This window comes from Penicillium waksmanii, assembly GCF_028829765.1.
Source record: "Penicillium waksmanii strain IBT 27052 chromosome Unknown utg000001l:1.0-4852451.0:1.0-4856178.0, whole genome shotgun sequence".
NCBI classification, from domain to species: Eukaryota; Fungi; Ascomycota; class Eurotiomycetes; order Eurotiales; family Aspergillaceae; genus Penicillium; species Penicillium waksmanii.
Window position 1 is genome coordinate 2,818,146 of NW_026643248.1, and position 24,679 is coordinate 2,842,824.

The following is a 24,679-nucleotide window of genomic DNA, read 5'->3' on the forward strand; positions in this document are numbered from 1 at the left end:
TTTCTATAAAAAAAATGGATGAATTTTGAATTTATCTTCATACTAGCAATATGGGGTTGAGAGTTGCTTTCGTTGTTATCGTACAATAGGGGATTGAGGAACCTCGGTGTCGATCATGTCTCCTACCCGAGGACCATGGTCTGGAGTCGACCCAAATACGACCAGATGGAGGTGTCAAGCCCCTTCTTCCGAATGTAGATAGAGGCAGCACCGATGACAATTGCCAGAGCCATAGAACCCACGGTTCGGCGATGCTTCCAGGCAAATTCGAGAGCTCGTTTCCGGCGTTCTTCATGGCGGATTTGTCGCGCCTGCCGTTCGAAAAGACCTATCGCCTCTTCCACTGTTGGATGATGAGACAGGTCGCGCGAAGTCTTCAGAACACTGTAGCGAGAGATATGCTTCCATGCTTTGAAGGGTAACGAGTCCGGTGGGTGGTCATTGAACAGCTGTACCGCGCTAGAAATATGGCCATCTAGATCGAGCGGACAAGGAAGTTTAGAAAGCGTGAAATGGAGCATTTCGGGCTCGTCCACTGGTATTTCTAAGAGTTCCTTCTTCCGGGACAGAATCATTGCAGCAAACAAGTAGATGGCGACCACGGGTTCTCGAGCCAAGAGGAAGTCGAAAAGCCTGGCGATGTCGCTGTATTCCTGAATGTCATGGGCGTAAAGGGTAAGAGTAGCTGCGAGAGCAAAGAATGGTTGAATATTGTTGAGATGTTGGCATAATACGGGGTCAGTTGTCTCGATAATTGCAGGAATAAGATGCAGATGTTTCACAGCTGGGGAGAGTGACGGAAGCATGTAATCTCGAATGCGTAAAAGAGACAAATTTGCCATTGCCGGTGTCGCCTTCTGACGACCCAGAACGAGGAGAAGAACTTGCACAATGTCATGATATCCTTGGAAATAGCATAGCATAGGGTTGTTTCTGAGAACTTGGGTTATCAGGTCGGAAAGTTGCTCTTTCTTTTGGGAGAGCTCATCTTTGGGGGCTGAACCAATTCAATTAGCGATTCCGCACGAGTCAAATAAATTGCATTGCAGCTCACACTCACCATTAGGGTAGTAAACAAATGAGCGATTGACATCTAACTCAACCTGTTCTTCATCGCGATGCCGGGGTAAACTCTCCAGGGGTTTGAGATCGTCAACTCGTGTGCTTTCATCGCATTGCAGGAATATGGGCCCTGATTGCCCGAGGTTAGCTCAAAGACGGTCCAAAGCTTTTATAAAAGGTATTACTAACAAGCCTTTTGTCGCAATTCATCCTCAATCAAGCCACCTTCGCTTGTCGCATACGAGACCAGCGCTTCCACGTCATGGGTATCGCATGCCTGACGAATTGCTTGTGCTTTCTCTGCTCGTGCCTTTTCCATTTGTTGTATTTTCAATAACTCTTGGGAATCCTTCGACGATGCAACCGAGAGTTTCTCATCGTCAATTATGCCTGGGCTCTCTGAAGGGCTGCCATCACGTTGTTCGATATCTGGTGAATCCATTTGTCAAGCTTCACACTGACCAAGAGGCCACAGTGGATGGATGAAGGGGAAACGTGTCGTAAGAAAAAAAATTTGCGACCCCAAAATCACATTCCAGGATCATGACATTGGCAGTTGCCACGATTCTGATAGATGATTTGCTAGTCTTGGATGCAAGAATGATGATGCCTTAAGCTTGGGCAGCGATTTGATCTTGGATGACAACTCAGAACCCCAATTTTGTTTCAGACCTGCGATCACAGCGAAATAATCTTTAAGGAATCAGAAACAGAGTTTGCACGCTTTCTCCTTGCATTCCCTGCAGGGCACCGGCGACACCAAAGGGGAGTGCATGCATCGGCAGAAGAGCGGAGCCCCCGCTGAGTCCCGCCTGACTGCCTCAGGCACAAAAAAGCAACGTGATCCCCTCCCATCGGCAAAACATCGCCATTTCAAGCTCCCGATCCATCCACTGCTGGGCTCCGCTGGCTAAGTCAAGGGGTTCAAAACAAAGAGGACTTCCACAAGCTGGTCATTTTAGCCTTATCCGGCTAAGCCTCGAAGTCAAGACTCGACAGCCCGTGAAGAACACCCCGCGGGCGGTACAAGAACGCATAAAGCAGAGCTATTGAATACAGGTATACATGATATATCGACCTCTTCTCCCTATTACGGCATCTGACCAGGATATCAGATCTAAATAGTGTGGGTTAATACCTGATAATTTCATCTTCTGCCATAGAAGCTGTAAGTCCTGCAGGTGCTCCAACTTCTTTGGATCTCGCGAGTATTAATGTGATGGCTAGAGTTCGACGAAGCTATCGCACATAGAGGCAGGTGAAGGCTACATTCGCTGTCGACAGGGCGATATCCAGACGTGCCTCTGTAATACACAGCAAGCTTTGAACCCCAAAAGCCTGTCAACTGATTCAGCGGCCCCCACACCAGTACTTTTGACATCTCGATCATGACCACGCAAAGTTGATCATTGGATACCCTCAAGGACCTAGGCGCTGCAGTACTGTGGAAACAGCAACTTTGCACCAAAATTCTCGGCCCTCATCGCGGGCTGTATCTTCGTCGATTGGCTCACTGTCAAGTCAAGCTGTGGAGTCTGTGCTCAGCTCACGCCGAGAGCCTCATCCCTGCAGTTGGGCTTGTTCCCTAATATTGACCTCACCTCTGTGGCCGTTACGCCCGTTCCCTCGATGATTTTTTCTCGTCAAAGATAAATTTTCTAAAATATCACGGGTTTAGATATTTCTTCTCATCATCATTTCGTCCCGCCTGGCCACGAAGATGCCACAGGGAACCGGCATCCAACCAGAGCTGGATCGTGAGACCACGGGACTTTTGACCCAGACGGTTCTGTCTAGTCCGGTCATTCAATGGATTCTTCCTGCGCGTCTGCGGAGTAAGAAGCTTAACGATGTTGTATTCGTGGGGCACCGGCGACTTCAGATCAAAGAAGCAGCCAATGGTGGCTATCTGGAAGACGTGATGGAGATGTCAGACTTTGACGGGACCATAGTATCGGCAAAAGTTCTCGATATAGGCTCGCCAATTCCTTGGGAACAGCAGTTGAAGAATGAAGGGCCGGCTTTGAGGGGTAATGGTTATATCGACCATCATGATAACCTGCCTTCCCAAATTCTCGTCCTTTCTCTCGACTACAAAGAACTCCTTTTCCTATGCTGTCCACGTGGCCCCATATCGTCAAAACCAGAATTTATAACCTATCGTCGCCCTCTGCCAGTTGATGTGAGCTTGGCCGAGAGATATGGCAAGCACGTCGCCGTTGATCCAAAGTAAGTCGGGCAATTGCCGCTTTCAAACCTGAGCTAACCATTTCCTAGAGCCCGTGCGGTCGCAGTTGGGGCAGCAAGCAATTACTTCGGAATTTTACTCCTTAAATCACCTGGCGTGATTGATCAACAAGTCTTCTTGGGTGAGCTAGATCCAATTGAGAAGGTATGTCACAGCAATTGAACTATCCTCGCCGAAAAAGATGCTGATCCGGGACTTTAATCTATAGGAGAGCTTTTACAGAATTGACGGCAATATTCTGTTCATGGAGTTTCTGTACCCAAGGACACCTTCAGATGAGAAAATAATCCTACTTCTCATTGTGGCTAGAGATGGCCAGACCTTTGCTGAGATCTACGAATGGAACGAGAAAGATTCATCCTCTTTGAATAACCCGCGCAAAAACAATTTCAGGCTCCACAAGGAGGACAGGTTGCCGAGCACAATTGTCCCATTGACCAAAGGGTCTGCCTTTTTGGTCATTAGCTCGTCGTCTATGGCAGTCTACCCTCGCAGTGGCCCCTCAAACCGGATCGGTTATGAGCCGATTATTCCCGATGGAGATGTCATAAAAGAGGTTTCTCTCTGGACTCGATGGACAAGGCCTGCACGCAACTGGCTTTACAGTCAGCAAAAAGATGGAATTTATCTCGCTCGAGAAGACGGTTGGATTCATCTCCTTGAGTTCGGCAATGAGGGGAATCTCGAAAACCACTGTACTCTAGGCCAAGTTCATATTCATGTCGACACCGGGTTTGCCTTCCTTGACATGGGCCATGAAGGTTGCGACTTTATCCTTGCATCTGGGAACATGTCTGACGGTGGACTTTTCGAAGTCGAGGCCAGATGTCCCCCGAGATGTATACAGCAATTCCTCAACTGGGCTCCCATTATCGACGCTGTTATGGTTCCGGATTCTAGGGACGGATTGGGACTAGACGTGCCTCGCAAACGCCTTTTCGTTAGCTCTCCGTCTTCGAATGGAGCGCTTCATGAGCTCCGGTATGGGATTGAGGCCCGATTGGGTACCACAACTCCTCTAGAGCAATTCTTGAGCATCCGAGATATGTGGGTGATGATCGACGAAGTGAATCTTGAAATCTACGTGCTGCTCTCAGATCCTCTCTCGACACTCCTACTTTCAATGAAGCCAAACATGGAGGAAGGGATCACTGCCCTACACGAAGAGGACACGGGATTTGATAATGCTGCTCAAACACTTTCAGCCGGCTGCACCCCCGAGGGTGTGCTTATCCAAGTGACAGAAAAGGCCACCCACTTGTTCGTCCCTGGAATGATGTCTTTGAACACTAGTATTCCTCATGAACCCGGATCCACAATTGCTGCCGTTTTTGTGGATGGACCGAGTTCAGCGGTAGTCACTGCCGTAAGGTATCAAAACAGACTAGGGCTTCAATTCAGCCAACTCGTTGTTACACCAGACGAAGCTCGACTGAATTTGGGACCACTATTTGAGATTCAGAGGGAGCCTGTATGTCTCTCGATCAATACATTTGAGGCAGCAGGAAGTGGCGGCCTCATATTCATGGGCACAGGTGATGGCAATGTGATGGTATTCAGGGTTGATAATGGGAATATTTCATTCCTTTTGGAGCAGCAGTTATCCATCGAACGAGATCAAGATATCTCTAATGCGGTCGAGAGTCTAGCCATGATACAAGTCGCCTGGGAAGGAAAACCACATGCATTTCTACTTTGCGGTCTTCGAAGTGGTATACTGGTCCCGTTTGAGATCGGGTTTGAGAATGGCAGCATAATAGGTAAGGTACCCAATCGCACGAAAAGGAAGTGCATGCTGATTTGAAAATTGCTAGGTTTCAAACAGCAAAAGTCATGGAACATTGGAAGAACCTCCCTCCGACTTCAAAGTCAAGGTTCCTTTGCCCTGTTCACATGTGGTGATGAACTCTGGAGGGTGTCATACAGTCCTAACCTTCCAGGGGAATGTCTTCTTTGGCGAGTTTGGATCACAGACCAGATTAGCGTGAGTTCGAATTCTTTTTCCTGTCAGGCATAAACAAAACTGACTATGAACTAGCCTGCCTATTCCCCCGTGACATTACATGGTTTTAGTTTGGCCAATACTCGCGGGCAAGAAACAGCACCGATCCTCGAGAATCTCTATTGCTTTGCAGATGGTGATCTTCTCATCTGCTCGCTAACTCAAGAGGCCAAAATGGTTCCTCGAAGGATTGGCTTACCCGGGAATCCTAGCAAGCTGGCGTATTCCGAACATCTCAGGAGTCTCATCGTCTCATACAATATCACCGAAATAGAGGATGAGCAAGCCCCTCTTGAGAAAACCACACGATCATACCTCGACTTCGTGGATCCAAACCTACAAACAAATCTGCAGCCGAACAACGAAAGATCGTGGAAAGGTCACAGTGCCGCCGGAGAGATAATCACTTGTATTCTGGACTGGGTTTTCGAAAAGGACGGTAATAAATTTCACCTTATCGCTATTGGAACTTCGCTTGCGGCACTTGATTCTGACGAGCCTCCCAAGGGGCGAGTCATCATCATGCGAGCAAGCGCATCTCCTGCCAACCCCTCCAGAATTGAATGTGCAACAAAGCATGTGCACGATATGCCTGGCCCTGTGCGGGCAATAGCGCCTTACGGGGATAGTCTGATAATTGGGGCAGGGAAAGTAATCATTCCACTGAGTTCTAAGGGTGCTACTACACGATGGGCTCCAAATTTTTCACGGCCAGCTCCATCCTCTGTAGTTGGAATCACGACTTACGAATCCTTTGTCTTCGTCACAACAGCACGTAACGGTTTCCTCGTCTACGAAGTCCAGGATGGGCGCTTGATCAGCCATGCCTGGGATCTACAGCAGAATGATGGAATGGCCCACCAGATCTGTCTTGGGGAAAAGCCCATGGTGTTCTTGAGCAGCCGTGGCGGACGGATTCGAGCGCCTTTGCTATCACCAAGGGATTTCCGCGACCGAGGTTTCACGACGCCACTAACGGCAGAGAACAAGCTGCCCGACTCCATTCTCAAGTTTGTCTTGGACTCAAGAGATTCTTCCGATTCGAACTCGCTTTCGCGTGTCTCTGGTTGGTCCAAGGGAAGCGCCGTTTACGGCTTCGCTCTCAGTGGTGCACTCTATCGATTCCAGGTCGTCAAAAAGGATGAAATGACCTTACTATGGCTTTTACAAGTTATCTGTCTTCGTGGTGAAACTGGTCTCAGATCGCGGCATTCTGGATTTAGGTCCAGACGACGACGAACGGCCTCGTATAGAGAACCAGAGAAAGACAACACTCAGGTTGACGGGGATGTCCTGGGTCGGCTAGCCCAGCGTGGCACGAAGGCGTTTGAGGACTTGGTAGCATCGCTAGACTCTTCTCCTGAAGATTCAGCAATGTCATTCCAGAATCGACTACGAGATTTAGCGTATTCGGTGTTGGACGTTGATGATGAGCATTATCTCAAGTCCATCATGGCATGGCTCCAGCGACTCCTACATGTTACCATCTGAAACCCGAGATAGCAAAAGATCCTCATAATGCCACCGTATTTTGATTTTTATATTTACTAGTACCTAGTTATCACTCAAGAATAGTATACTGGGTGTAGGCCATTTCCCATTCTGAGACCAAGTCAGATGATCACGATTAGCGAGGTGAATGAAAGGAACACAACTTTGAAAATGAAAATAAAAAAATTCCATAAGAATCATTGAAGCTATTAAAAGATAGAATCTTTTTGTATAAGGTAGCTAAGGTAGCTAGCTCATTCTTGCTCAATCCTACTACTACTACTCGTACAAGATTCGCCTCGTGTGTTCGTGGCAACCTTGGGTGAAATCAGACGTTCCCCACCATCAACCTCGACCCATTGAAACATTGAGATTCCCTTCCCGAAATTCTTTTTCTCCCCCACCCCACTCCCTTGGTGAACTACCAGCCTTTCTTTTCTGGGGACTTTAAGATCGAAGTCTTCGACTCGTCTTTTACTCTTCGCGGTTCGTGATTCGACCACGATTCTTCACCACCCGCAAACGAACGGTTAGCTCCGTTTGTGCGATCACTACGGTCCTTTGATCACCCCTCGACCCCTACATCAAACCACCACATCCCCCACAAACACAAAATGGCGCCCAAGAAGAAGGGAGGCAGAAAGCAAGAGGAGGACTGGGAGGCCGATCTCGGCGAGTCGGCCCCGGCTGTCGATGCTCCCACCGAAGAGCCCGAGAACGGCGATGGGAATGAGGAGGAGGCCCCCGCCGGTGGCCTGATGGCTGCTCTTCGCAAGAACAAGGCCAAGAAGGCTAAGAAGGGCAAGCAAACCAATGACTTTGTGGAGGGCGAAGATGCTGAAGTCGCCCCCGCTGCCAGCAAGGAGCCCGAGGAGGGTACTTTCGATGAGGATGACGTCTTTGCTGGAAAGCCCAAGAAGCAGGTGAAGGAGGTTGCTGCTACCCCGGCCGCAGGTGAGCCCGAGGAGGGCGAATTCCGTGTGAAGTCGAAGAAGGAGAAGGAGCGTGAGAAGAAGGAGCGCGAGAAGGCCCGTAAGAAGGAACAGGTATGGTTATTAAATGAATCCAGTGCCTAGGAATCTGCTAATTGGATATCTATTATCAATAGGCCGCCTCAAAGAAGAAGATTACTCCTGCCCAACAGAAGGCTGAAGAGGCAAAGGCTGCCGCCGACGCCAAGAAGGAAGCGGATGCTGCTGCTGCCGCTGCTGCTTCAGAGCCCGCTGGTAAGGGCCGAAAACTGCCTAAGCACCTGGCAGCCCTGCAAAAGCAACAGGAGATTCTCCGTCAACAGCGCGAGGAGGAGGAACGCATTGCGGCCGAGGATAAGGCGGCCCAAGAAGCCGCCCAGAAGCTGGAGGAGGAGGAAGAAAAGAAGCGTGAGGCTGCTCGTGCTATTAAGAAGGAGAAGGAGCGCGAGAGGAAGGAACAGCTCCGCAAGGAGGGCAAGCTTCTCACCAAGGCTCAAAGGGAGGCCCAGCAAAAGACTGAGATGCGCATGAAGCAGATGCTTGCATCTGGTGTTTCAGTCGCGGGTCTGCAGGAGGGCGGTGCTGAGAAGAAGCGTCCTGTCTACAACAACAAGAAGAAGGGCGGTAAGAAGCAAGAGGAAGATCTTGAGGCTGCCGCCGAAACGTGCTCGCGCTCAGCGTGAGGCTGAGGACGCTCGCCGCAAAAAGGAGGCCGAAGAAAAGGCCAAGGCCGAAGCTGCCGCTGCCGCTGCCGCTGCCGCCGCTCCTGCTGAGGACAGCAATGCTGTGGATGACTGGGAGAAGGCTGCCGCTGAAGATGATGATGTGAAGGATAGCTGGGATGCTTCCAGTGACGAAGAAGAGGGCGACAAGAAGGACGCTCCCAAGGCCGAGGAACCCAAGGAGGAAGATTCCGAGGAAGATTCCGAGGAGGATTCTGACGATGACTCTTCTGATGAGGACTCCTCGGAAGATGAGGAGCAAAGTGCCAACCAGAGAGCCATCGCACAGAGGAAGGCCGAGGCCGCAGAGCGCAGAAAGAGGCTGCACGAAGAGGCCCTGGCTGCCCGCTCAAAGGATAACCTGCGCTCGCCTATCTGCTGTATTCTTGGCCACGTCGATACCGGAAAGACCAAGCTGCTGGACAAGATTCGCCAAACCAACGTGCAAGAAGGCGAAGCGGGCGGAATCACCCAGCAGATCGGTGCTACGTATTTCCCCGTTGATGCTCTGAAGCAGAAGACCAACGTTGTCAACAAGGATGGCAAGTTCGAATTTAAGGTGCCCGGTCTGCTGATTATCGATACCCCTGGTCACGAGTCCTTCTCCAACCTGCGTTCGCGAGGTTCCTCGCTCTGTAACATTGCCATTCTGGTCGTCGATATCATGCACGGACTTGAGCCCCAAACTCTCGAATCCATGCGTCTGCTACGTGACCGCAAGACTCCTTTCATCGTCGCACTGAACAAGATCGATCGTCTGTACGGCTGGAAGAAGATTGACAACAACGGTTTCGAGGACAGTCTGGCTATGCAGAACAAGGGCGTTCAGAACGAGTTCCGCACTCGTCTGGAGGCCACTAAGCTGGCTTTCGCCGAGCAGGGTTTCAACTCCGAGCTATTCTTCGAGAACAAGAGCTTGGCGCGTAATGTTTCGCTTGTCCCGACATCCGCCCATACTGGAGAGGGTGTTCCTGACATGCTGAAGCTTCTGACTTCCCTGTCTCAGGAGCGTATGACCAACTCGCTGATGTACCTGTCAGAAGTTGAGTGTACTGTTCTGGAAGTGAAGGTTATCGAGGGTCTCGGTACCACCATTGACGTGGTCCTGTCCAACGGTATCCTGCGCGAGGGTGATCGTGTGGTTCTTTGCGGTACCAATGGGCCTATCACCACAAATATCCGTGCATTGTTGACTCCCGCACCGCTCAAGGAACTGCGCTTGAAGTCGCAGTATGTCCACAACAAGGAGGTCAAGGCCGCCCTTGGTGTTAAGATTGCTGCAAACGACCTTGAACACGCCATTGCTGGTTCTCGCCTGATGGTCGTCGGTCCCGATGATGACGAGGAGGACCTTGAGGACGAAGTCATGTCCGATCTGGAGGCCCTGCTCAGCAAGGTCGCCACCGATAACCGTGGTGTCACTGTTCAGGCTTCCACCCTTGGTTCCCTCGAGGCTCTTCTGGAGTTCCTGCGCGTCTCCAAGATTCCCGTAGCCAACATTTCCATTGGTCCTGTCTACAAGCGTGACGTGATGATGGCAGGAACCATGCTGGAGAAGGCTAAGGAATACGCTGTCATGCTTTGCTTCGATGTCAAGGTTGACAAGGATGCCGCCGCCTACGCCCAAGATGTCGGTGTCAAGATCTTCACTGCCGATATTATCTATCATCTCTTCGATAACTTCACCGCCCACATGGCCGAGCTAGCCGAAAAGCGCAAGGAGGAGAGCAAGTTGCACGCTGTTTTCCCCTGTATCATTCGCCCTGTTGCTGTCTTCAACAAGACGGACCCTATTGTCATCGGTATCGATGTCATTGAGGGCAGCCTGCGTCTCCACACCCCTCTCGCGGCCGTGCGAACCAACGCGAGCGGCGTCAAAGAAATTGTTAAACTTGGCAGAGTGTAAGTTCCTAACACAAGCTCCTCTATCCCCATTCCACAGTACTAATTCCATCACTGCAGGACATCGCTCGAGCGTGACCACAAGGCCATCCCTATCTGTAAGAAGGGCCAACCTTCCGTTGCTATCAAGATCGAGGGTGCGAACCAGCCCATGTACGGCCGTCACCTCGAAGAGACTGACACTCTGTACTCGGCCATCTCGCGACGGAGTATCGATACTCTGAAGGAGTTCTACCGTGCCGACGTCACCATGGAGGAGTGGGGATTGGTTAAGAAGCTCAAGCCTCTCTTCGACATCCCCTGATCGTGAATCCTCGGCCAACAATGCAGGTGCTCGATAAGTATTCCATTAGCGATGCTTCAGTTGCGGTCACACCCCGTTCGTTATTGCCAGGCCTGCTCCTCCCACCACAGCCCTGATCACGGCATCATCCCGGTGCGGCATCTTCTCAAAAGACCAACGAATGAGAATGTCGAGATATGACAAAATCCATCCAAAAGCGAGAGAAGAAAAGTTTTCTGTGTTTTTTTTTTTTTTGCTTGCGATATGGACATAACCATGAACGACTACGACTTGAACGTTTGGACAGGGACAAAGAGGAAAGGCACCTGTACATGAATAGGGAATGAGGCCTGGTTCTTACCAGATTATTTTTGTTATAGCTGCTTTTTTAATGAATCTTGTTAGATCTGGACTCCGTATCATACAGTGACTTAGCCTATACCTCCTTCCTTTGACAGTTTGATATCTCCCCACTCGAAAAAGTATGAACAACCCCTCTCACATAACCATCACTTAGCAAGAACACAAAGTACCTTCCGATCCATAGAGAAAAGCATCCCATAAATGAAATAAGTAAAACAAAGATCCACCCTCACTGGCACTACTCTACACAACTCTACTGATCACCATCCCAAACCTCAACCTTCCCCCCATTCTTAACCCAATCCAACCAACTCCCATGATAAACCCCAATCTTCTCAGCATCATACCCAGCCTGAACAGCCAACCGGGCCGCAGCATCAGCGCGCACACCAGCCTTGCAGTAAAAGACAAGCTGCGTCTCGCCATCAGCAGATGGCTTGGGGAACCCGAAGCGCATCTCGAACTCGTCTGGCGTGAGATACATTGCGTCGGGCTGGGAGGCGAGTGGGATGCTTAGGGCGTGCGGGATGATTCCTTGGGCTAGTTCGGCGGGTTCGCGGACGTCGATTAGGATTGGGGTGTGGGTTGGGGAGGGCGAGGTTGATGGGAGGGTTGCTGTTATCTGTGGTTTTAAGAAGGTTCAAGTTAGTGGGGGTGTTTCTGGTGATGGTCCCGGGGTGTCTCTTTTCTTTTGCTTTGGAAGAGAGGGAGGGATGGGGTAGTGTTGTATAGGTACTGAGGTACAATACAAGTGTACTAGTGGTTCAAGTTCGACGTACCTCTTCAAATCCCCATTGTCGGAAGTTAATTTGTTCAGGGTCAGCTTCGGGCTTGGACTGGTTGCTTGACCAGCGGATCTGGGCTCGAGTCTGTTGGGTTTGGATTTGATATTGCTTGTTCTGCGCTGTGAGTGCGCTTCGGCGCGAGAGGGAGGTTAGGCCTCGGGTTGTTGCGGAGTGCGGGAGGGCCGAGGTTGAGCGGAGGAATTGGCGGGTTGGTGTTTTGATGGCTTTGGAGGATATAGTGCTGGCTGAGCGCCGGATAGCGGATTGGAATGCGGATGCCATGACTTATATTTTATGAGGGGGGGTTTTTGGGGCTGGTGTGAAAGTCCGCGGAGGTGAGGTCGATGTTGGGGTTACGATAGTACTGGTGATGTCAGTGCTAGTGTCGGTTGTGACCGCCTTCCTAGTTAAGTATTTTGAAGCAGATAATGATTGTGTCGCATGACTCGTGTTGACTTCTCGTCTATAGTATGACAGTATATATCAAAATACTGTTTTCGCGACCGTATTTCAATTTGGGGGTATCCAAGCTAGAGTCCTGATTCTAGTACGTACTACCCACCTACTACTAGTATGTACCTGGTTCACGGGGTAGGCTTCAGCAGGCAATTGTGCACCTGACATTTCTGCCCTCATCAGTAGACCGTGGAGTGCGAATATATATCTACGAGCTAGGTGGACATTTCAAGTTGGAATTCATGCATGATTTTCCATTGAAGGAACTGGCGAGTCTACTATTGCAAATTAAATTATTTACAATCAATCAAAGAAAACATGAATCGAAAAAAAAATTATTAATATTATTCTAATGTGCACGGCTCGTGGCCATTTCGAGCCCGGGAAGAAGAAATGAAGAACCCCGGTAATGCTCCATCGCAGCGTGCCCACACGGGCCGCAGTCATAAACACATAATGGAAACAGGACACGGGACGCGGGGTATAAGGGTGATAACTTTGTCCTCAAAGTGCAACCCAATGCGAGGCCAAATGCCAGGACAGGGGACCCCTTTACACAAGAGGGATCTGCCACGTCGGCCAAATCAAATCGAGAAGAGAAGAGAAGAGAAATGTTCGAACAGGCCCCGCCATCTCCAGGACAGAAAAGGACTTGTTGAAACGTGAGCGAGCCCTTCTATCCGGATGTCAGGGCCGGGTTCAAATTCATGCTTTTTACTTTGGAGACTGGGGTTGCTTAGGGCGCGGGGCGGAAGTTCAGAAGGCAGTCATCCTGCGTATCGAGTGGTTAGTGATTGTATTTTCATCATGTGGGGGATTTACAGAGATGTAAGGGATTATGCATACCTGGGGGAAAATTGTGGCGAACACCTTGATGTCCTCCGACTGAGCAGTGGGGAAGTGCTCCCAATCCATCTCCAGACTGGCCTTGCCGATCATGGCAATCAGTGAGGAGACGGCGTAGTTCTGGCCCAGGCAGTAGTGGGGACCGGTGCCGAAGACCAGGAAGTTCTTGGACTGCTGCTCGGCATCACCGGTGATCCAGCGCTCAGGCTCAAAGGAGTCGGCGTTGGGGTACGCATCCTCGTCGTGGGTGGCGGGCCAGACGGAAGGAATGATCATAGAACCCTTGGAAACGGTGATCTTGTCGGTGATGGGGAAATCCTTCTTGACGAGATAAGGGACCATGATGACAGGGGGACGGTAGCGGAGGGTCTCCTTGACGACGGCACGGGTGTAAGTCATCTGATCGATCAACTCGAGGGAGATACCAGTGTTACGGTCACCGTGACGGACGCGCAGGTTCTCCTCGCGGACCTTCTCCAGAACATCGGGACGGTCAGCCAAGAGCTGGAACAGCCAGGTGGTGGCGGCACTGGTGGCATCCTGGGAGGCGAAAAGGAAAGTGAAGATAGTCTGGGCAATCTCAAAGTCAGAGAAATCACGGAGAACCTGGGCAGGCTTCTCAGAGTCCTCAACCGGGATACCCTTCTCAATCTTCTCACGGTACTTGGCAGAGTCCTGCTGGGCCTTGACCCAGGCGTCCAGAATGCAGGAAACCTCACCACCGGCAGCCATGCGAGCCTTGGACTTGGCGGTACACTTGGAGAACTCGTCAAGGACCATGTCGGCGGCCTTCTTGCCGTACCAGGTCTTGGTATAGGGCAGGATGATGGGGAAGTTGACCAGCTCGAGCGCGGCGGTAATCAGGTAGTAGTCGTCGGCGACCTTCTGGACAGCCTCCTCGGACATGTAGTAGCCGACGAAGGTGCGGCAGGCCAGGGCAGTCATCAGCTCACGGAACTGAGGCATCCAGGGAGTAGGCTTGTGCTCGAGCTTGGCAGAGTTATCGAGGAAACGCTGGAAGTAGTCGTTGAAGACCTCCTCGACGCGGGGCATGTAGCAGGACAGAGCTTGGCGGGTGAACAGGCCATTGAGACCCTTGCGGTAGTCGACGTGAGCCTTGCCATCAAGGAAAACCCAGTTGGTCTTTCCGAGAAGCTTGTGGGCGGCGTCCACGACACAGGGCTTGACATAGGCGGGCGAGTTGAAGATCTTGCGGGACATATCACGGGACGAGGCAATGACGACGAACCTGGCGCACGGTTAGTCAATTGATACCGAGAATGGCACTGGGTGCTGTGGAAGCATCAAGCAGCAAGGCCATTGTCCTGAGGGACAGATTTTTGGGGAGGCTCACTTGTGGAAGACGGAGACACAGCTCAATTCGCCGCTGTCCCATTTGGCCTTATATTCGGTGAACTTGGGGTTGACAGATTCCAGGAACGGGCCCATAAAGGGGATCTTATAGGCAGGTCCGATGATTGCGCCCTTGAGGTAGTGATACTTCACTAGAAAAGGGGGAAATTGCATGTTAGATTCATATTTTCATCTTGAGACGCGCCACGAGACCAAGACGGGACAGAGTCTGTCGAAAGAGACTCGACTCGGATTTCGGATGGGACGGATCACACATACATTGATCGTAGACGACGGCGCCAACGAAGAGAGTCACCAGGAACTTCCAGATGGTGAAGCCATCGAGCACGGAGGCGATAAGACCCGCTGGCGCAAACAGCTGGGGGGGAAATCGTCGCATCGGCGGATGGCGAGACGAAACTCCCTGTGATATTGACCATGATGTCCGGTAAGGCCACAGAGAAGAGGCCTCTTAAGGTTATATTTTTTTTTGAGTAAAGAGAGACCGAGTAACAGAAAAGGAAAAAAAAAGCAGTGACCAAAGAACCGGACTATCACCGCGCGCGAGTGGGTGGAGAGGGGGGGGGGAGAGGGAAATTCCAATCGGTCAGGGGCGGGAGCGCCAATTCCGAGTCCCGGTTGCTGGGCGAGCCACGAATGACTATCGAGCCATTATTATTTTATCCTTACGAGTAGCATACTATGGCCTGATTGACCCACCATGGGAGATTGTGCAGCTGGATTGAAATGAACAGGAACGCCTTTTATGAATTTTAGTCCCATTGGATCTGAGTCGTGTGTTCATTTTCTCGACTCCGTACTCGCCATACTTCATTCCCCGTACAGTAATGTACCGTGTAGATTGGAGTCCACCAACATTTCGAATATGCTTACTCCGTACAACATCATACAATGCAATACAACAGAAACACGATATTTACTGCAGTAGAATGACCCCGCCTAACAGGCAACATCCACTATAGCCAAGGTAACTAACAATTGTTGTTTGTGTTCTGTACTCTGGACATACTACGAATACTGCTTAGTAGGGCTTTTGGGGATAGCGTGACTCGGCTCCAGTTTGTCCCGGGGCTGGGTCACGTGGAATGACTAAGGACCGACTATGATTGGTGGACAGACATGCAGGGACAGATCTAGATCTAGATATACCTACGAGTAGCATGGGAATGGGAATGGGAATGGCCATGGCTAGATGTGTGGGCAGACTAGAGGATACCCCTCCAATTCATCGATTCCATGAAATAAATACATGACACATGACACATAAGGTATCTGCTCACCGTCCGAATCCGAACCATCCTCGTCCCTTCTTCTCTTCCCCTGCTGCCGCTGCCGCTGCCGCTGGCGCCGGGACTGGGGCCGCCTGTTGCTGTTGACCCTCGTGGGGATACTCGAGGTAGTTCCATGCAACGTCCAGGAACAAAGGCTTCACCGGCACCGGCTTCATCTGCGGCGGGTACGGCACAAGGTTGCCGAGGTCGGTTCCTTGCTGGAACTGGTGCAGGCGCTCGACAAGTGGGCGTTGCTGGCCGGAGCCGGATTGGGCTTCTAGCCGCTCCAGAGTGACCAATCCCCGATACCGGGCGACCAGTCCGCGCAGTGCGGTCTCTAGGGCACCTGCTTGTGCCCGAGAGACATCCCAGACGGGGAAGCCCCTGTGATTCTGCCGATGCAGACGGCGCCGCAGACTGAGACAAGTCCAAAGCTTGAGCGAAAAGGGCAAGTGCCTCAGTAGGCTTGCCCAGCACACCGTGAGACCGTCCGACGGCCAAAGATCTAGCCAGACATTAGATTAGTGAACTGCTGGATAGGGAATGCGGGGAAATAAATGGCGTACCTCAGAGCCCGGAAATAGCGGCGCTTCGCCTCCAGATCCTGTACAAATGCCGAGTCGGCTGCAACTCCCGGCAGCTCAAGAATGAAGTCGATACTTTGCAGAGTCGAATCGTATAGTACCACTCGTTCGCGGAGCTTGTTCAGCTTCTTGCCATTGCCTGCATTACGCTTGACAGTCCTGCCGTGGGTCGTCTGTTCCTCGCCAAATACAAGACCATCTTGCTCGCCGCACAGCACACGGTTGCGTCCAATACGCCAGCCAACAAGCTCGTAGTTGACAGCGGTCCGAGTGATCTGCAGTGCCTGCATGCGTTTATCGCCGGGATCCACGCCCTCACTGGTAAGGTCATCGAGTGCAGTTTTCGTAGCATCGACCGCATCCTGACTGGCGATAATGACATTATCGTATGCGGCAGCCTGATCTTTAGCGGAAGCTGACTTGCCCTCATCGGATAGCCAAGCAGAGAGACATCCTTCGGCGGCCGAAGCAGCAGCCAAAGCCTGAGAGATAGAGGCATCGTCCAGAGGAACAGTGCGCGACCGCCATGTTACAGACTCGGGTAGTTTCTGCACCTCGCCTTCGGCAGTTCTCCGTGTACCTGCGGCCTCCTCAGCCAGACAAGAAGGGTCGATCTTCTCCACCTCCGAGCGAATATTCGAGTCGGATGGGAAGTATTCAATCGCAAGAGAGGAGGTGGGCTTTGAGCGTGGTAGCTTCATTTGGTAAGCCGCATAACGCAGACTCGGGTCAACGGTACCGGTGAGCAAGTCCCGGAAAGCATCCTTCTTGACCTTCTGTCCCAAAGCCGTATAAATGACTCTGGCAATGGCAAAGTCGTGCAGGCACTGTTCCCATCGTCGCTTTTCCAGCCACAGAGCTCCAGAGATTGTAGCAAAATATGCCCGCGCCTCAAGAATATCAATGTCGCTCGCACCGGTGGCGGATTGCTCGTGCAGCAGGTCCACTAGGTGCTGCGCATATCCTTTAGCTTTGTTCAATCGCGAAATGATATGACGTCTGGTGGCGCCAGCAATTCCTTTCGCATCTGGATCTGCGGAGTGTGTCGACTTCATATGCATGGCTTGCGCCCAGGCTCGTTCGGATCCCAAAAGCAATAGGTGTACATATCTAGACAAGCAGCGGGAGTCAGCCTAAAAGTTCTTCACTCCTTCTTGAATATCCACAGCATAATTGAAAAGACATACGAAACATTGGTCCCGACATTCTCGGGGGTCACAGCAGGTTTAGCTGTGTATTTGCGGCCTTTGGGGGTGGCCTGGCCCAACTTCTTGCGGAGTTTGTGCAGTCTGCGGGTGGCGTGTGCCCGATAGGCATTGTAGTCGCCGACAAGGAGAAGATCCTCACGCTCTTTGAAAACGAAATCGGTGATCTCCATGATGGTGGGCTGATCGGAATGGAGGGGGAGTTCCTGGAGTAGCCAAGTTGGCCTTGGGCGGAGTTGTGGTGGGTAGAAAGGCGGTACCCCAATTCGGCCAAATGAATGGGCCGACGTGCAGCCCGGCAATTTCCAATCTTTCAACGTTTGTTGCTCCCGTTCTTCTCGATCCCATCGAGCTACACTGCTCGTGGTTCTCTCCACCTGGATTCTGCATTTTGTCTTGAAGTTGGAAGTCTCGAGCTTTCATTTCAAGGTCGCGTGCTGAGATCAATTGATTTTTTTCTATTTTTTCGCGGTATGTATGGCACCATCATCTCTCGGAACAGCTTGTTTGAATGCTGCGGAGAGAGAAGGAGACAGGGAAAAACCCACTCTACCATGAAATCATTGGCGTCTGACTTGGATGTGCATTATTTAGGACCATATTATACGATATAATGCAGCCTGTCGATCATCCTCGGTGACTTCAGTGTTATTCCAACACCGCGACGATTGGGGGTGATGTTGGAACGGGCAACCGCCTGTTTCGAGAGCGCAGGACGGCGTTTGTTTCGAGACTCCAATGATGCGATTCGAACACGGAGATCCCTGTATCGCAATTTTTGGAAACACAATGCTACTGCAGAGGACTTCCCCGGTTGGTTTCTCGCGTTGGTCCAGCCGTCAAACCAACGCTCGTCCTCCGCTCTCAACCTCGCCTCCCAAAACCAAAATCTATCGGCCCAAGATGGAGGAACGCCCTTTTTGGAATTCTTGTACCCCCGAACCTCTTCGCCGGCATTGCGCATACCCCGACAATCAAGGAGATTGGGTCTGCGCCGAAGAAGACGATCGCTGGTCGGCTTCCCGAGAAACTACACCTCCGAAGCGGTCTCAAACACTCAACCCACCCTTCCCGACACTTCACGGATACACGGGACAACCCTCCAAGATGGGACAGATAATCCAGCAGCTAGCCGGGCCATAGAAGAACTCTCAAGGATACTGGAAGACAAAAGCAAGGATGTTGACAAGGATTTCGACAAGGCATGGGTTCTTTACCTGGCTGCTGGAAAACCATCGGCCATTCGTTCCCCCTTATGTCAATATCTATCAGCTTCCAACCACAGCTCGGATTCGGACCGGGCTTGGCAACTCTTTGAGGAGATTCCGCTCAAAGACCGCTCACCCAGTGACTTTAATCGCATTACTTATTCCCAAGCACGAGTCGAAAATTCTCCAAGACTCATGGAAATAGCCACGCAAGCAGAGCATTCTACAACGCAAGAAGCTGCCAACTTATGTTTTCCTCGAATCTTCGCATATTTCTTCAAAAGGAAACTGTGGAGTCCCGCCGTGGAAGTCTCGCGAATATGGGGTTCCCTCGAACACCCAGAGGATATTCAAAAAGCCCAATTGTTATTTTTACACGTTGCAGACGTTACCCTCGTTTCGAACTGCCTGGAATTTGGACTCCATCTTCAAAAATCCAGACAATATGCTAACAAAAGAAGGCATAAGCATTTCTTTGACCTTGCAGAAGCGCTTCTGCATCAAATTTCACACTCCCCAGCTCAGCCTGAACATGCCTCGCTGTATATCCTGCTCGAAATGCTGAGAGTATATGGAGACATATATGTCCCTATGCTGAAGCATTACAGCAAGATCATCAAAACGCTTCAGTCGTCGCCAACTCGCTCCGGATTTTCTCGATCAATAGTCTTTTATCGCCAACTGCGTTTGGAGGCGCCTAATCTCCGACCTTCATATGACCTGTTAGCTGGCCAGTTGGACTCTATGAAAGCATGGGGAATGACTAGCGGTATATCATATATTTTGGCCGAATTCGAACATTTCTTTGAACGGCCGAGCATGCGTGCATACCTCGTGAGCCTGGACTGCTATGCCCATGCTGGGGACTTTTCACAGGCTGAATCGGTCTTTAACAGGATGCTGGCGGATCATGGGAACCCTACAGACTGTCGGCCAGTGCTACCACTACTCGTTGCTCATGCCAAGACGGGCAATGTGAAACAAGCACGTCGACAATTCGAACGATTGACGAATGAATTTCAGCTCCAGCCAAATACCCACTGCTGGAATGCACTTATCAGGGCACATGCTGCCAACAATGATTGGACTGGTGCACAGAAAACCTTCACTCAAATGTTAGATGCCGGCTTGCAGCCAGATTCATATAGCTTTGGCACATTGATGGGAATCACCGCAAAGAGAGGCGACGTTGATGGCACCCGTCGGCTCCTGGAAGAAGCACGTCGGCATCGAGTATTAATCACAATGCCAATGCTTGATACAGTCATTCAAGCACACTGCATAAACGGGCAGTTGGATTTCGCAGAACAGCTTGCAGAGGCGTGTTCCAAACTTGCAATCCGGGGGAACGCCACCAGAATCTGGAATATGATCCTACTTCAGTATGCGCGCAGGCTCGACGTCAAAGCTTGCTACCGGATCAGAGAACGCATGAGAGCGGTCAATGTTCCGTGGGATGCTTGGACGTATTACGCAACGATGCGTGGTCTTGTCCTGATTGGCAGACCTGAACGAGCACGAAAAATGCTTCAAGAACTGCACCATCACCGTGAAATGTATGCTGAAGAGGCCCATTACGCCCTCGTTCTATCCGGATTCGTTAAGAAACGCAACAGAGATATGGTGCACATCATTTTCAAAGAGATCGTGGAGCGATTTGGCAAAGCTGGGCCTAAGTCAAGCTTCTTGTATCTCAAAAACCAGGTTTGGCGTGATTTGCGAATCGCAAAAGAGACCGGTATCACAAATGATGCTGACGTCCGTCTGGTGCACGCGGAAAAGGCTTTGGCCGAATACCTGGCTAACTCTCATGACGCATCATCGACTTCCATGCCTGGCAACCAACCTGGCAATCAACTTGTCAATAAACCTGTCAATGATGCTGAGGTGGCTCCTCAATACGAATACCTGATCCACCAATACGGGATACGTGGTGCGATTAATCGTGCCCATGCACTATACCAGCAATTTGTGGATAGGCGGGATCCCGGAAACCCTGAGGAGCACGAGCCGAAACCGATGCCAATTGGAGTTCTCACTTCCATGATGTCTGCTCATCTAAACGTGGCACAATATAATGAAGCAGAGAAGCTGTGGAAACTCGCGATATCTGATGCTATGGAACAAGCCAGTGAGATTGTGATTGACTTGTCGCCCAATTCTTCCTCATCGAACATTGAGGGGTCCCATGCTACAAGTTCTCGGTGCTCTGACTTGCCGACCACCAATGTTTCTGTCGTTCCCCATATCCGCAAGATTACATCAGCACAGCGTTTTATTCTTGCGAAACCCTTGTCCATCTACATGCGAGTCTTGGGCTACCAGAACCAGGCGAGCAGGATCAGTGAGGTCGTGGCGAATCTCGAGAAACTTGGCTTCGAATTGACTACCTTCAATTGGTCAAGCTGGGTACAAATGCTGGCATCTTCCGACTACTATCCTGATCAGGTCAAAGCTTTCCGAATGTTCGAAGAGAAATTCGCACCTCGTTTCCCTGGATGGTACAAACTTTTACGCGGATTTGGCCACAAATCACCCAAAATGACGAATAGTACTTGGATGCTTGAAGATGATCGAACAGAGTCGTTCCGGGATGTTTCCGGCAAGAACACACGAAAGCACTGGATCGGTATTGAACCAGATCATCTGCAACCGACTTATCTCACCATCGTTTTCCTCGCCGCCTCTCTCAATCGTATCCGAGATAAAACCATCACTCAAGGCAATCACGAACTCCAGAAGATCAACACCGTCGCTCCCCAAACGGTCAAATTGATCGGTGAAATGCCTTATAAGCGCGACAAGATCCAAGGTGTATTGCTTCGACATCGTTCGCAGCAACCTGACAACGAGAAAAATCCAACCGTGCAACTCATCATGAGAGGTGGCGTTCTCGGCAAGGAAAAACCTCCCAGAAGTCGACCTGACATCTTCAAAGATGGCGAGACATTGGAGACGTGGCAGCGCAAGACTCCAAATTATCTAACCAAAGGGCCCGGGAAATCTATCGAGACTGAAAGTGCTGCGGATGACTTCGTTTGGGATGATCGGGGCGTGGTCACCCAGTTGAATCCGCTGCCAGCCGCAGACGAAATCGACACTGAGAACCACCTCCGCAGGAGTCACACCACAACCCAACAAAAGGAGAATAAACGCCAGTCGCGTTTTGCCAGTGTCGTTGCTCGTGAAAAGAAGCGACGCGAAATCACCAGGGAACGTCTCGAACCCTCTGTGAATCAAAACCTAGTCGACTACAAGGTGTTCGCAGAAGACGACCAAGCCGTTGATGAAGAGGATGAGACTCTTGCTGACCAGCCCTGGGTTGATGAGGACTTTCAGGCTTTCGTCGAGGAAGTCAAGGTTGCTGACGAGGAGCAAGTGGAAGCAGAGCCCTACGAGCAACCTGGGCAGCAAGAGCATTCCGAGGTTGAGCGCTCGGAGGATAGAGAGCAGTCCGAATCTGGATCTAAAATTGAGTGCGCCGAGCAGGCCACAGACGACCATAGCGAGGTTCCTGATGAGAACAAACCTCGCGAATAAGGAGGCGCGCTCCCTACTGTATATTGATTTGTTTAATTAGCCCGTTTGCATATATCCTGTCTAGATAGTGTCACAATGTATATTAGTATTTCCATCTCTACTGTTCAATTTTTTCTATTGAGACCGTAGTCCTAAGTATAAGGCCCTAAGCGGGATATTGCCAGTGCTGCTCGTGAGTTTTGAGTTCCCAGTGGTCCGAACCTTGGAAATCATGCTGTGAGAATTCTGGCGAGATAGTACCGTGACATCTCGAGCGCATGCACTTGAACTTGGTGAAATTTGACTTCTGATTCTATGGGTTGTTTGCTTATTATGTCAACAAAGATTCCAAGGTTTATATAGAGAATTACAGATCCTAGTGTGCATTTTGGCCTTTCAATACGGATTTCCCGGGCTCTCAGTGTTTTGAGCCTTCCGACACACTAATAGTATGCCCAGGTGCATTCTTCTAGCTTTTTCTTTCTGACTCGGACGTTCTTATATAAATCTTTGCAGATTTTTAAATAGTGTTACTATTGTTTTGATTCCTGATATGCCCAATGTCCATGTTCTCTCATTTCATGAATCACCTCTCGCCAGCCAAGGGCATCCGTACTCTCTTTGTGAATCGTGTGCCCGTTTTGCATTATCCGAAGATCCTTGGACTGGGTAATCTGGCATCGGTCGAAAATTGAGCCCTTTAGATATATCATCTGCGTCAAAAACCTTCACAGGAATATAATAGAGTTGAGAACGTCTATTGACTCGTAGCTCTTCTGGATCATCATTCCACACGGGATGCAAATTTATCGTCCCCGTGGGACCCCCTTTCAAATACGACAGATGAAGGCGTGTCAGACCAGGCACTCTTCGCTCAAGAAGAGAGAAAATGTGATCCCATGAGCCCTCGGGGATAATTGCAATCCAACAGAGGGCGAGATCGGTGATATTTGGATGGTTGGAAAGAAATTGAATCAATGAATCTTGACTGGTCGTGATACCTCCAATTTTGCATTTCCGAAGAAGGGCCATTGGAGCTTTACGATTGATGGGGTCAAGTATTGAGTCGGCAACGGCAAGTTTGGTAGTATAGAAGTGTATGTCAAGAGCTTTGAGATTTGGCGTGAATTTTAGAAGCTGCGCTAGACCGTCCATCCTTTCATCGCCTCCAGAGTCATCATCGCCGAGAGAAACAACTTCTATGAGACGTGGGTTTCTTTTCTCATAACATGCCACTTCATGGCATGTGACTGGCTTTCGGGGTGGTCGATCTGTTGCGCCGGTCGAAACCTTGTCCGAAATACTCAGAGAAAGGTGGTCGATGTGTTTTCCCATGTAGCATGACTTATTCGCATCAAGCATTTCCACATGAGTCGCAATGTCGTATAGCGGAACACTACATCTGGGCGTCCGTTGATAGATATTCAGAGTCTCCAGTTTGAGCTGACTGAGTGTGATAGCTTCCATCGTTGTGCAGTAGGTGCGTGATGCTTGCATCCATACCGGGTACCAATTAGTGTCCCCGGTGTCAGTTGTCACTTTCTGGCTGGGCCCTTGAATAATGACTGCGTCAAGTTCAATACGGTCAAGTTTCCGAATTTGACTTAGACATAAGGTGAGCTGCTTTACAGCTTCATTGTATGAGAGCTCGTCCTGGAAGTCCTGTTTGGCCTGAAGCCAGGCTATAGTAGCCTCCGCTCGGGAAAGGTCTTCTTGATTGGGATCGTAAATATTGTGACTGAACATTGTTTGAGTGGATCGATTTTCTTGTTTGTTCTTCCAAGCTTTGATGACCATGCGGGGCGTGGTCTGATCGTAGACAGTGGCTACAATTTCCAGATCTTTGACAGCGGTGCTTAGTGTGGGATGCCCAAGTAACTCCTGGAGGGACCGTAGACTTGGCTGTGTCAGTTCTATAGATTGAACTCGGCAAAATTGCATGAATCGATAGCCTGTGCAGCGTTCGCAGAAGGAACGGCTACTCAGTCGCAGAGACTTGATGCTGTTCAAGTCCAGATATATGAGAATCTCTTCCACAATCTCATGCGGTAATACCCCTGGTGGGGATGGTGTACTTGGGCCCATTTTCGTGACCCAAAGTGCAGGTGGATGCAGAAACGTTCACTTCTGGCGATTATGCTGCTTTTCAGGCGTATCTGCATTGGGGGCCAGGTTGGCAGGATACGTCATGCAAACAGGATCATACTCTACTTCTGTCGTGGAAACTTGCAACTAATCTGACTGTATGCTCGGAGTTTATCGTATTGAATTCTTCCGATCGAAATTAATACTTTTCAATATTTAGCATCGTCTATGCCTCCGCCTATGCATATCGTGGGGTACGGTAGTCGAAAACATTCAAATATGCATAGGCGGAGGCATAGGCG

The 24,679-nt window shown here is 50.4% G+C and overlaps 8 protein-coding genes across 8 annotated transcripts; 3 read left to right on the forward strand and 5 right to left on the reverse strand.

Moving 5' to 3' along the window:
• Window positions 1-122: 122 nt before the first annotated feature.
• On the reverse strand, window positions 123-1,504 carry N7481_001027 (TBC domain-containing protein; the record flags this gene model as incomplete). The annotated part of the gene is made up of 3 exons (XM_057260246.1): window positions 123-997; window positions 1,061-1,192; window positions 1,252-1,504. The coding sequence occupies 3 exons, from the start codon at window positions 1,502-1,504 to the stop codon at window positions 123-125; spliced, it is 1,260 nt and encodes a 419-aa protein (XP_057128078.1).
• Window positions 1,505-2,782: 1,278 nt separating this feature from the next.
• On the forward strand, window positions 2,783-6,803 carry thtA (the record flags this gene model as incomplete). Its single annotated transcript, XM_057260247.1, has 5 exons — window positions 2,783-3,291; window positions 3,340-3,454; window positions 3,519-5,070; window positions 5,125-5,294; window positions 5,349-6,803. The coding sequence occupies 5 exons, from the start codon at window positions 2,783-2,785 to the stop codon at window positions 6,801-6,803; spliced, it is 3,801 nt and encodes a 1,266-aa protein (XP_057128079.1).
• Window positions 6,804-7,417: 614 nt separating this feature from the next.
• Window positions 7,418-10,702, forward strand: N7481_001029 (putative mitochondrial translation initiation factor IF-2; the record flags this gene model as incomplete). The annotated part of the gene is made up of 4 exons (XM_057260248.1): window positions 7,418-7,849; window positions 7,912-8,424; window positions 8,453-10,398; window positions 10,459-10,702. The coding sequence occupies 4 exons, from the start codon at window positions 7,418-7,420 to the stop codon at window positions 10,700-10,702; spliced, it is 3,135 nt and encodes a 1,044-aa protein (XP_057128080.1).
• Window positions 10,703-11,297: 595 nt separating this feature from the next.
• N7481_001030 (rhodanese-like domain-containing protein) lies at window positions 11,298-12,111 on the reverse strand (the record flags this gene model as incomplete). Its single annotated transcript, XM_057260249.1, has 2 exons — window positions 11,298-11,666; window positions 11,824-12,111. 2 exons carry the CDS (start codon window positions 12,109-12,111, stop codon window positions 11,298-11,300), a joined length of 657 nt encoding a protein of 218 aa, XP_057128081.1.
• Window positions 12,112-13,021: 910 nt separating this feature from the next.
• On the reverse strand, window positions 13,022-14,884 carry erg5 (C-22 sterol desaturase erg5; the record flags this gene model as incomplete). Its single annotated transcript, XM_057260250.1, has 4 exons — window positions 13,022-13,057; window positions 13,132-14,380; window positions 14,486-14,636; window positions 14,764-14,884. 4 exons carry the CDS (start codon window positions 14,882-14,884, stop codon window positions 13,022-13,024), a joined length of 1,557 nt encoding a protein of 518 aa, XP_057128082.1.
• An 897-nt stretch (window positions 14,885-15,781) lies between these two features.
• On the reverse strand, window positions 15,782-17,738 carry N7481_001032 (signal recognition particle subunit SRP68; the record flags this gene model as incomplete). The annotated part of the gene is made up of 3 exons (XM_057260251.1): window positions 15,782-16,193; window positions 16,343-17,470; window positions 17,548-17,738. The coding sequence occupies 3 exons, from the start codon at window positions 17,736-17,738 to the stop codon at window positions 15,782-15,784; spliced, it is 1,731 nt and encodes a 576-aa protein (XP_057128083.1).
• Window positions 17,739-18,242: 504 nt separating this feature from the next.
• On the forward strand, window positions 18,243-22,313 carry N7481_001033 (putative translation regulator (Cya5); the record flags this gene model as incomplete). The annotated part of the gene is made up of 1 exon (XM_057260252.1): window positions 18,243-22,313. The coding sequence occupies one exon, from the start codon at window positions 18,243-18,245 to the stop codon at window positions 22,311-22,313; it is 4,071 nt and encodes a 1,356-aa protein (XP_057128084.1).
• Window positions 22,314-22,871: 558 nt separating this feature from the next.
• Window positions 22,872-24,377, reverse strand: N7481_001034 (F-box protein; the record flags this gene model as incomplete). The annotated part of the gene is made up of 1 exon (XM_057260253.1): window positions 22,872-24,377. One exon carries the CDS (start codon window positions 24,375-24,377, stop codon window positions 22,872-22,874), a length of 1,506 nt encoding a protein of 501 aa, XP_057128085.1.
• Window positions 24,378-24,679: the final 302 nt, after the last annotated feature.